Source organism: Maniola jurtina, chromosome 11 (assembly GCF_905333055.1).
Source record: "Maniola jurtina chromosome 11, ilManJurt1.1, whole genome shotgun sequence".
Classification (NCBI taxonomy): Eukaryota; Metazoa; Arthropoda; class Insecta; order Lepidoptera; family Nymphalidae; genus Maniola; species Maniola jurtina.
The window spans coordinates 9958323-9970915 of record NC_060039.1 but is presented as its reverse complement, the minus strand read 5'-3'; the positions used below and the strand labels follow the sequence as shown (position 1 = coordinate 9970915).

The 12593-nt window shown below is 35.3% G+C and overlaps 1 protein-coding gene across 1 annotated transcript in view; it reads right to left on the bottom strand.

Moving 5' to 3' along the window:
- Positions 1 to 7110: 7110 nt before the first annotated feature.
- LOC123869546 (pyrokinin-1 receptor-like) overlaps positions 7111 to 12593 on the bottom strand; it is a 55325-nt gene continuing 49842 nt past the window's right edge. The window contains exon 6 of the mRNA XM_045912527.1: positions 7111 to 7188. Within this exon, the coding sequence (XP_045768483.1) occupies positions 7152 to 7188 (37 nt within the window). The 3' untranslated portion in view covers positions 7111 to 7151. The remainder of the gene's footprint in view (positions 7189 to 12593) is intronic.

The following is a 12593-nucleotide window of genomic DNA, read 5'->3' as shown; positions in this document are numbered from 1 at the left end:
ACCTAGGGTCCACAAATTATTATAGACCCTCCTTAGATACAATTTATGAGGAGATGGAATTCGCAGTTTGATGCCAAAATCTGTTTGACTTTGGCTCTGCTTTTTGAGCAATTTTATTTGCGCTTTAGTTATAGCTACCTACCTATCTATAAAAAAGCTTCCTTGGATTAAATTTTCCAAAATATATATTTAAGTAGCTGATGCCCGTGACTTCAGTCACGTGGATTTAGGTTTTTAAAATCCCGTGAGAACTTTGTGATTTTTTCGGTACAAAAAGTAACCTATACTACTCTCGAATGCAAAAATCCGTTACTCCATTGCGGCGTGATTGAAGGACATATTTCTTTCCGTCCATCCATCCGTCTGCCTGTCCGTCCGTCCGTCTGTCGGAGCTTTATAAATTAACAACAAACCACAACAAACACACTTTCGCATTTACAAACACCCTCGCATTTAATCAATACGGGTAGTGATTAGTTATGACTGTTAACAGTGGTTTATTCTCTGCATTCTACAGAATAGCTATAACTTATAAGCCTGTAAGAATCCGATGCAAGTCTCGAATACGTAATAATAATAGTCTCAGACGGCAGACGAACTGAAAAATTGCAGTTGACATACAATATTATTGCAGTTGACATTACAGCATTTCAACTGCCGACCACATACAATCAGTTCTAGTACGGACACTGTTGAATCAATAGCACCATAACTCCAAACTGCAATTCCACCGACTATGTACTTACAGTCTAAAATTGCAGACTGTCTGAAAGTTAAATACCTTACTAAGACCTAAGCTGCCTAATTTTTCCGAGCAATAGAGTAGAAATGTAGAAAATTAAAAATACTTCAGGCGTCATTAAGGCAAATATAAATATAATACGAGTGTATAGTTCACTCTGCTAGTGTACCTACTTACTGTGTTCATATCTTTACTCTTATCTTTATTTTAGTTCTTGGCTCAGATGAAGTATGAGGCCATCGGATAGAACTTCAGAAGATTAAACGAAATTTATAGGTGGGACACACGTTTGTTACGATACTTATTTTTGATGGCAAAATGATCTTTATCTCTGATGAAATAAAGTTTCTTAAATAGTACATGACACAGCTCGTGTAATTTATGTACTATGATCCCCAGAGAGTCAAAGGTCGTTCAACAGTTTTGTTGACTAAAATAGGGTTAACATAACTAGTTTATAGAGTTAATAAGTTCATTCGTTTATTGTTCATGTGATGTTTTTTTTGGGTCAAAAAGTTTTCAAAACCTTTTCAGAAGTTCTTTAGCTATTTGGAAGTTTACGACACACACATCACAACAATAATGTTGTACTTAATTAAGTTAGCAACGTGTTAATCACAACTTCTGCGCCGGAAAAATATAGGATTCTTAGGTTCTTTACGCATTGCATCTGATCCGAATATTCAAAAATTACACTTTATACTTTGACCAAAGTTTTTATACGTCTTTGTTACCTGTTATCTGCTAAAGCTACTAATCCATGATCCAAACTTCATAGTCGCTGATCCTACCTCCCTGTGATGGAGACAATGCGTATATTTTCTACCTAAACTTTCAGCTTTTAAAAAAGAACGAAGGTATGGCCCTCACAGGTTTCAAGTATAACCTCCTTAGGTTCTTAGGCATAATTTCTGAAAATAGTGAAATATTGTGTTCCTTTATTACTAACCGAAAGCCTAAATACCAACTTCAACGCCCACAGACTTTCATACAAACGAACCCCTATATTTTTACAACTTTAGGGGTTCCTCCTTCCTTTCTTAGCGGATGTCTATGTCACATAGCTATTTGTATGCCTTTCAGCTCAATTCATTCAGTGTTTTGAGTGTGTTGTGGTTTGATATGGGTGATATGGCGTTGCGTTGATAGATTAGTCAGTCAGTCAGTCATTCTTTTCCTTAAAAATATTCAAAAAGCTTTGCCATTTCAGTAGACTACATGTTTTCAAGTAAGATAAGGTAATCAATTTGAATATACGCCATCATCCCCAATTTCGTGGTATCCCTAGAGATTTCCCGCAATCCCTGATATTCTCTGCTCTCTACGACATATCCATACTTCTATACTTCCATACTATCCATACTAAATTATACTATACTATTATTATTTAATATTATAATAATGCAAAGTGTGTCTGTCTGTCTGTTAGTTTTTCACGGCCCAACAGTTAAACCGATTTTTAAGAAAGGTACAGATTTAGCTTACATCCCGGGGAAGGACATAGGTTACTTTCTATCCTGGAAAATCAGAGTTCCCACGAGATTCTTAAAAGGCCTTCCGTTTAACGGACTTGTACCTACTTAGCTTGAATCCCGGAAATTAACATAGGCAAGTTTTTATCCCAGAAAATCAAAGTTCCCACGGGATTTTAAAAAACCTAAAGCCAAGGGGATGAAGTCGCAGGTATCATCTAATTATACTTATTTAATATCATAAGTTTCGTATTCGGCTAAAATTCACAATACATAGTACTTACCTTACAGTACAATAATAAACTTGAAGGGATGATGCCATAATAGATTGGGATTGAATTTAGCTGAAGGCGAAATTTTATCCGTATTTGATGGATTCCATTATCTAAGTGGGAGCAAATTATTAAGAAAACACCGGCTCCTTTTTCATCCTATTAAAAAATTAAAACGAAGACATTTTCAGCGAAGAATTCTCGAAGAAAATGACTATGACCCCTAGTGACACATGCTTTAAGATGGTTTCAGAACATTTTAGTTCAACCGCACTTTCGTATTCGTATATGCTGTAAGGTTATTTTTAAAAATTGATTTGAGTTGTCAAAAATAATATAAAATTATTAATTTATCTAATGCAGGTAGTTTGATAAAATCGATATTTCGCTCATTCGATGTCATACAATCTGTTACTAGGAGGCCGACAAGATTGAACTTGCATAAATACGGGTGTTTTGAAGGTTTTAGTTCAGTCTCCTTCTGAGATTCGGAGCGATATCGCATATTTTCGGTATTTGGATTGTGAACTGAATAATTAGATGTTGTGATAGCAATCACGCTCTAATTAAATTATTTATTTTGGCATTAGTTTGTTTAGATTAAAACTCTCGGATAACCTTACACATTAAACTTGTGTTTTTTTGTGTTGGTTTTGGAGAGGACATTCCAATAATTCGATAAAAATATTTAAATAATACCTGTTTTTCTGAGTGACGCCAGTAATTCAGAAGCGGGACGTGTCTCACGTTGCCTTAATTTCGCTTTGGTATCTTTTTGTAAACAACCCACATTTGATTAAAATTTATATTGAGTTTGATTTGGTGATTAAAATTTTTAGTTTTTTTTTAAAGAATTTAGTCTTTTGTGAAGTGGAAAGTAATTTGCAATAAGTGGTTCAGATTTTGTATACATCGAATGAGAAGTTAGTCGTTTGGATTTATTGTTGACTTGATATTAAAACTGAGAGTTCGGCAGTTCAGGGGTAGGTTTTAATGATTTGACGGAGGGCAGGATAGCCCATGATTTGGATTTGACTTAGGGCAAGGAAGCCCGCGACTGACATGACATGATTATTTAGAAACACGAGGACGTGTTAAATTCAGGACGGCCGAACTGTAAGGTTATTTTTAAAAATTGATTTGAGTTGTCAAAAATAATATAAAATTATTAATTTATCTAATGCAGGTAGTTTGATAAAATCGATATTTCGCTCATTCGATGTCATACAATCTGTTACTAGGAGGCCGACAAGATTGAACTTGCATAAATACGGGTGTTTTGAAGGTTTTAGTTCAGTCTCCTTCTGAGATTCGGAGCGATATCGCATATTTTCGGTATTTGGATTGTGAACTGAATAATTAGATGTTGTGATAGCAATCACGCTCTAATTAAATTATTTATTTTGGCATTAGTTTGTTTAGATTAAAACTCTCGGATAACCTTACACATTAAACTTGTGTTTTTTTGTGTTGGTTTTGGAGAGGACATTCCAATAATTCGATAAAAATATTTAAATAATACCTGTTTTTCTGAGTGACGCCAATAATGCGTATTCGTATTTGAATTGTATAAATACCTACTAGCCGTACGAATTGAGTGTGCACGCTGAATACGTTTTTCTTCGTCAAATATGCAATGTTCCGGTGATATTGTTTTCGTAAAGTCCTCTTTGGTGCGTGATGAATAAATAATCTGTACCTTCAAAGTGCAACATACATTTGTCCGTAAACCAGGTCACTTAATCAATCTTTCTTAATCCATTTTTTTAAGTTGAACGCACGAAAGTGTATTTAAAAATCTCAACAAGTTCGGATTATTTTCGTTCATTAGGAGCTACATGCACGTATGCCTAAGTTCGATTAACTCGCACCCATCATGCGCATTTCCGTAGTAGGAAGGTACTTGAAGGTTGGTAATTGGGATTATTCGTATGTGTTTGTACGAGTCAAATTCGTACGAAAACGCATCCAAGGTGCGGTCGGCCTTACAGATCTCTAGCAATTCTTTTATACCAATACAGTAATGCATGACATAGAGATCGTTGTAAGTAGTTTTTTTTTATAATTTCCTCTTCTTATTCTCAAAATAGCACGTTGAAGTATTTACCTACTTAATCGACTGTTGCTACAATTTTGCTATTAGTGTTGTATAGCTCTATGCAAAAATAGATAAGTAAAATAAAAGCAAATTACTGATTTATTGAAAAAATATTTATTTCTTTTATTATATTTCTCATCTAAGTTGACCTTAATTGCCTATTCCAGTCACGTGAAACTAAGCAAAGCAATTACTTTCAGTTCAGTCAACGAAAACTAAGCTATGTATTAAGACTATAATATGATTAAACTAATAGATTGGACATTTTACTTAAGATACACAGCTGACCAACCACCACGAGACGCGTGTTGAATCCAATGAGTAGATACCTATTATAATATTAAATGTCTTTGATCCAATACATTTATAACATTAATATTATAAAGGCGAAAGTTTATATGTGTGTGTGTGTGTATGTTTGTTACTCTTTCGCGCAAAAACTACTAGACGGATTTGGCTGTTTAAAATGGAGATAGATTATACCCTGGATTAACACATAGGCTACGTCTTAACTTTAAATCTTTCCAAGATAAAAATTGTTAACAATGCCATGGGATAAAAAGTATTTTATCCCGAAAAATCGAAAAGTACCCACGGAATTTTTAAAAACTTGGATCTACGCAGACGAAGTTGCGGGCATGAATATTGTCGGTAAAATATTTAACTAAGTAAGTGTTTATGTTATTTTATTTGTTTGTTAATCGAATTCGATCCATCGATTCCATCCATCAAGGTGTAGCATAATATGTTTTACGCGAAAGACGTCAAAAAAAAGACTTAAGTTTAATTAGGTGCTCTAATCAAACAAAACCTCTGTTAGGCGAAGCTATTACTGACAGGCGTGAAGATAAGCAACAATGCCTTGAGACAAAGCCTCCGATTTAAATTAGCGAAGGAATAATATTAGCTTTATATGATGGGAGACGGTAACGCATGACGAATTTATTAAAAACTAGCTGAGGCCCGCGACTTCGTCCGCGTGGATTTAGGTTTTTCGAAATCCCAGGAGAACTCTTTGATTTTCCGGGATAAAAATTAGCCTATGTGCTAATCCAGGGTATTATCTATCTCCATTCCGAATTTCAGCCAAATCCGTCCAGTGGTTTTTGCGTGAAGGAGTAATAAACATACACACACACACACATACAAACTTTCGCCTTTATAATATTAATGTTATAAATGTATTGGATCAAAGACATTTAATATTATAATAGGTATCTACTCATTGGATTCAACACGCGTCTCGTGGTGGTTGGTCAGCTTTGTATCTTAAGTAAAATGTCCAATCTATTAGTTTAATCATATTATAGTCTTAATACATAGCTTAGTTTTCGTTGACTGAACTGAAAGTAATTGCTTTGCTTAGTTTCACGTGACTGGAATAGGCAATTAAGGTCAACTTAGATGAGAAATATAATAAAAGAAATAAATATTTTATAATATTAGTGTGATACTAGATAATGCTCACGACTTCATGCACGTGGAAATAATGTTTTTTTGTAAATCCTGCGGGAACTCTTTGATTTTTCGGGATAAAAAGTAGCTCTCCGAGTTCTTAACTATATCCATGTGTCTCATCGTGCGTATGTTCCATAAAAAATCACGTTGATCATCCGTTGCTCCGTTGCGGCGTGATTGAAGGACAAGTTCAACAAATACACTTTGGCATTCGCCTATAGTAATTTTATATTATGGGGTGGTGATGCTCACGGCTTCACCCGTGTAATTTAGCTTTGATTTCTGTACAAAAATATTTATTTACATAGGCACATAACACTAATTTTTATGTAGGTAGATACAGTTCGGATTTCTCATAGCTTATGTGTAACTCATGTTTTTTTCGTTTTCCAATGGGAACGTCATATTTTACCGGGATAAAATATTATCCATATCCATATTTTATTCCGGTAAAATATCATGTTCCCACGGGTAAACGGAAAATAAAATTATAAATTATTACTAGCTGACGCCCGCGACTTCGTCCGCGTGGATTTAGGTTTTTTGAAATCCCGTGGGAACTCTTTGATTTTCCGGGATAACAAGTAGCCTATGTGCTAATCCAGGATATCATCTATCAACATTCTGAATTTCAGCCAAATCCGTCCTGTGGTTTTTGCGTGAAGGAGTAACAAACATACACACACACCCACACACACACACACACACACACACACACACACACACACACACACACACATACAAACTTTCGCCTTTATAATATTAGTGTGAAGTGTGATTATACGTATTAGTAATATTATGAATGTTGTTGATTTATGTATAACTTGTGCTTTAAATTTACTTATACCTATAATAATTTTTCTTTGACCAAAAGTCATAGAAAGATACCAAATAGGTATCCATCAAGTCCACCCATATCCATGTGTACCTATCACAAACCTTTTCCTAAATGATTAGTTCTTGAGATCTACCACAGAGTAGCTGTAAATTATACAATTCGCCATAATAAGGGTCCCGAAATTCCGAACTTGCGCCTAAATAAGCACTTTGTTTGTAAAAGCATTAGATGTTGAATGTTTGGGCAAACAAGGATATTTCGGTGTCATCATTCACCCCGTTTTGTTGAAGAGTAGCCAGCTTGGATTTCTGCGAAAATAAAAGAAAACCAATACTTTTTATACTAACATAATCCTACGCTCTATAGCCGCGCCCACATTTTTGTAGCACAGATCTCTGAAAAGCCGACTTTTTCATATGGAAAAATTAAATTGGCTTCTTAATGCTATTTAATCTTTAATCTATAATTATAATTGCGAAAGTGTGCCTGTCAGTCTGTCTACGATGTTTTCACGGCCCATCCTTTTAATAGATTTTGAGTTTTGGTACAAAGTTAGCTAAATTATGGGGACGGCCATAGGTTACTTTTTGTCCCAGGAAATCAAGGAGTCTCCACTCCCCACGGATTTAAAAAAAATTAAATCCTGTAAACGAAGTCGTGTCATCATTTTTGCAGCTTGCATCCTGGAGACGGATAAAGGCTACTTTTTATGCCGCAATATCAAAGAGTTCCTGCGGAATTTTAAACTATTTTTGATTTGAAACCCATATCTTTTAGGTGCTATTGTTATGATGTTACATATATATTGTAAAGTAAGAGCTAGATTCCAATTCATAGGTAACCTAAAAAGGTAAAGGTTCATAAGATAAGATAATTAATTACTAAGTAACTTGTTTTGTGTATTTAAATCACAATACTTTATCGGTCATTTTCCCGCGGCGGATTTTCATGAATCTATGAATATCTATCATTATACGAATCAGTTCGGTGCTTTTTTTCGCGAGTGCGTGCAGTTTCATACAATTTCCATAAATTACAGAATTCTGCGGGGAAAAACGCGCAGTGAAATTTCGCAGTGTGGGCTTACGTTTAGGTGAACCGCCTATGCCACAAGTCCAGGATCCCTTTCACCCGAAAGCGGATTTGGTTAAAATCTGACTATATCACCAGTATTTCAAATGTGGAATGTAATTTAGGCTAGACCTCCTACATTAAGGCCGTCTGAAACTACTTCTTCAACTATGCAAATATAGTCAGGGTTTTAAATGCGCCCCTTCATATAAATAAAATATCTTGGCCATAAGAGGAAAATAAATTCACTGCTGTAAATATTTCTCAGAAAGATTAAATAACTTAAAGATGTAATATATAAATGACGATGAACGAAAGATCTTCTTCTTCTTCCAGACCTTATCCCATGCTACGTAGGGTCGGCACAACATGTCTTCCTCTTCCACTCTCTTGTTTCATTCATCAACGTATCCCTTTTATACCCTTACCCCTTTTATACGCATATCGACGATGAACGAAAAATGTAATAAAAAATCCTATACACATAATCCTATATTGCATACCAACGTTAAATCAAACTCAGATCAGAATACAGTAGGTATTTATTATTATCATCATGATCAACCTATCGCGCCGGCTCACTTGAGCATTGTTTCCTCTCAGAATGAGAAGGGTGACTAGCCACGTTGACTGACCAAGTGTATCCACACTGGCGGACTTTACTAAACCTTCCAGAACACTACGGAGTACTCTCAGACATGCAGATTTCCCCACGATGTTTTCCTTTGCTGTTAAATCAAGAGACATTTTATTGCTTCAATCGCACATAACTCTGAAAAATTAGAGCGTACCCGGAATCAAACTCCGGACCCTACAAATACCGTCGCTTTTCACCGTACGTGTGTTATTAGGACTTAGGTACCTAGTTATTATCTCCTGCCATTTTCCTGTAAGTAAAGGAACGAGTTATATTAGTTCAACTCCTAACAATGTGCAATGGAACTTCGTAAATCCTAATATTAGTTTGCTAAATGAATCGAGAGAAATGATAAGAGTCCATTAGCTTTCCTTACTTATTATTTCTTCTTTTATTTCCGTCCCATGAAGCTAACTTATGAAAGTTATGAAAATATTAGGTACTTACCTGCCTTATCAGGAAAAGTTAGTAGATACTACACCTATTAAATAAATAATACTCGTAGTTACCTTATCTCTTTAAAATATGTCTTCCAGCGAATTTCTGATGAAAAACCAGTGGGGCCAGTAATTGGATGGGTGATGAAACACTTATCACCAACCATCCAACACAGCCACACCCTCCGTTCCTGGGGCTATGCCCCATGGGTGCGTCTACTGCGCATTCTGCTCGGGCCACTCGGACGTGCGGACAACACCCCTTCCCTGCCAGGTCGATCAGCCATGGCCAACAATATCCCATGCAGAGAAATTGTTAACCATATCATATGTTACCAGGGTACACCGGCCCAAGCGATGCTGTTACCTGACTGAACCTAAAACCTGCTGCAACTAGCAAACTCTTGTATAGAATTACAAACCAGTGTTACACTTTACTTATAATTTGAGATTTTATATAATTAATTTAGATAGTTTGTTTCTATTCCTATAATAAAAAGAAAGCTGAAACATAAATACACACACAGTTGCTTTCTCTTCTTTACCTACTTTTAAAGCTAAAACCTTATAACTAAGGTTATTAGGTACTATAGTTATAAGGTACCTACCTCTAAATAGTTATAAAAAAATTCGCATTCGCAATATAGTATATACCTACAAATTTATAAATAGAATGTCAAAGGTACTTGTACTAAATAAATATATTTCGTCACAAGCGAAACCTTTTCTCATTTTTCCAGAATAGAAATTTTCCTATTGAGGTGTTTCCTATTTCCCTCTGTAGGTAGTCCGTAGTACAGTCTACATAAAATAAAGAATATACACTTTCATCTCCAAAGCAATACATATTTTAATATCCTGAACCATCTACATTCTAGTACATACATAGATGTCCTCATAGATTTACAAGGCAACCTACCTGCGATACCTGCGACTTAGTCCGCGTGGATTTAGGTTTTTCAAAATCCCGTGGGAACTCTTTGATTTTACGGGATAATAAGTAGCCTATGTGCTAATCCAGGATATTATTTATCTCCATTCCAAATTTCAGCCAAATCCGTTTAGTAGTTTTTGCGTGAAGGAGTAACAAACATACACACACACACACACACACACACACACACACACACATATACAAATTTTTGCCTTTATAATATTAGTGTGATTCAAATAAACTTTTGCAAAGCACTTTTAAATCATTTTGAATCATTAAATGCTTGTCTAATCTACCAATGGTTCGGAATGCCTTTCCTACCGAGTAGAACCAGCAAGAAACTCGACGCTTGCTCTTTTCAAAGATTTCACTAAGAATATTATACTTACTTACAATATTATGCCAGGTATAAAAGTATTTGCGGTCCCGCACATTGCTGGAGCGAGTTGCAGGTCAAATACACGCTCTTCTATCATTTGTCATAATCTTCGATATGCCACTAAAGACCTTATTACAATTAGGCTATATACCATATATACCCAGCAATATACACACATACCTAATATTTTATCCCCATTAGATACTCACCCTCATTACCCAATGAAGTGTCACGCCACATTAATTAAACTGCGGAACACTAGTCTGTGCACGTGACACTCAGTTGTTGCTAGATTAGGCTTGACGTTATTTATTACATAACTAGCTTCTGCTCGCGCCTTCGTCCACGTGAATTTAGGTTTTTAAAGATCCCGTGGAAACTGTTTGATTTTCCGGGATAAATGCCTATGTTAATTATTACATGGACGCAAGCTACCTCGGTACCTTTCATACAAATCGGTTAAGTGGATGGGTTTTTAGGAATCCCGTGGGAAATCTCTGATTTTCCGGGATAAAAAGTAGCGTATATCCGTCCCCGGGATATAAGCTAACAATGTACCAAATTTCGTCAGAATCGGTTAAATTGTTGGGCCGTGAAAAGGTAGCAGACAGGCAGACAGACAGACACACTTTCGCATTTATAGTATTAGTATGGATATAGTATAGAAGTATGGATTTAGCTACCTACCAACTAGGACTGATATTAAGGGCAAGGGATACAGAAAATCTTGTGTAACTTATAAAGACTCTTGGGACGTAACACGCGTCACAAATATATATAACTCATACGACAGCCCTGAGGCTGTACGAGTTGCGAGTTACGACGCATTAATTACCACGACATCACAGACTATAAACACATAAACCTCTGAAATCGTTACAGGGATTACGTGAGCTTACAGTCGAATAAATTGCAGATAATCCTTTTTTATTTATTGACTGTAATTACTGTAAGAGTTCAAGCGTAACGATTTATCTCTCGTGATCGAACATTATCCCTTAGTATCCTTACATCAATGCATGGGATGGCATCTTGTTTTTAGTTATTTGTGGATGGCATTAAACTATAGGTTGTCTGTTTTGCCATGGTTTTGCCATAGTCACTTTTGGCTTTTTGCTGCCCTTTACGAGGTTATGCATCAAAAGTTAGAATGATTGATAGATTAATTAACTAATAAAAACTTAGAATAAGGATTGATCTCAGCCGCGCTCCGACCGTATTTTATTTTTGCTATGCAAACATTATTTTATTAATTATATTATTTATTTAGTGATATTTTTTACCACCTACATTAATAACATTGGTAACAGTTTTATATGAGCGATGGAAATAAAACAAGTTTATATTATAAAAATGCATTTATTGTACAACCATTTAAATAACAACAAAACATTTAAACATTAGGTACCTTATCTGTGTTATAATAATTTAAACTAACATTTTAACAATTTAATATGGGTACCTTCAAGTCAAGAGTGAATAGGCATCTTCTAGGCAAGCGCGCTCCATCTTAGGCTGCATCATCACTTGCTAGCAGGTGTTGTAGCCAAGCGCTAGTAGCTAGCTTTAATAAACTATCATAAGTTAATAATTTTACTAAGTATAGCCGCAATCCAATCCTATATTTACACTTAGAATTTATTGAAAGTATTTATTGAGAAAAACGTATATTTTTAAATAAACATTATAAAATCATAAATAATTTTATCATAAAATAAACACTTTCAATAATTTTTTGAATGGCTCTACCAAATACTTAATTGCAGAAGCACCATTGGGCTATATATGATAAACCAAGTACCTACGTATGTAAGTAATTGTAACCAACCCTTATCAGAAATGTTAAGAGAAGTGGATTAAACTTGACAAATATAGATACATAGGTACTCTTCAATAGTTCTAAGGTCAAGGGGCAAACTTAAACAATCGATAGAAGTTTCCAATCTAACCCTTCTCCTAACAAATGAGGACAAGGGTACACATCGCATGCAAATAACCTGCTTTCTGAAAACTTTTCTACTATTCTTTAGGCTTGAAACAAACAAAGCGCGCAACGAAACGTTTTTCGGGATTCCGAATTTCCAGTGAAAAAAAGAACCCTTATAGGATCACTTTGTTGTCTGTTTGTTTATCCGTTTACAAAGCGGGCGTTGAAACTGAGCTTTTTTTTATACCAATACAAGTTAGCCCTTGATTGTGATTACACCTCGTCACATGGTGGTAAGTGATGATGCAGTCTAAAATTGAAGCGGGTT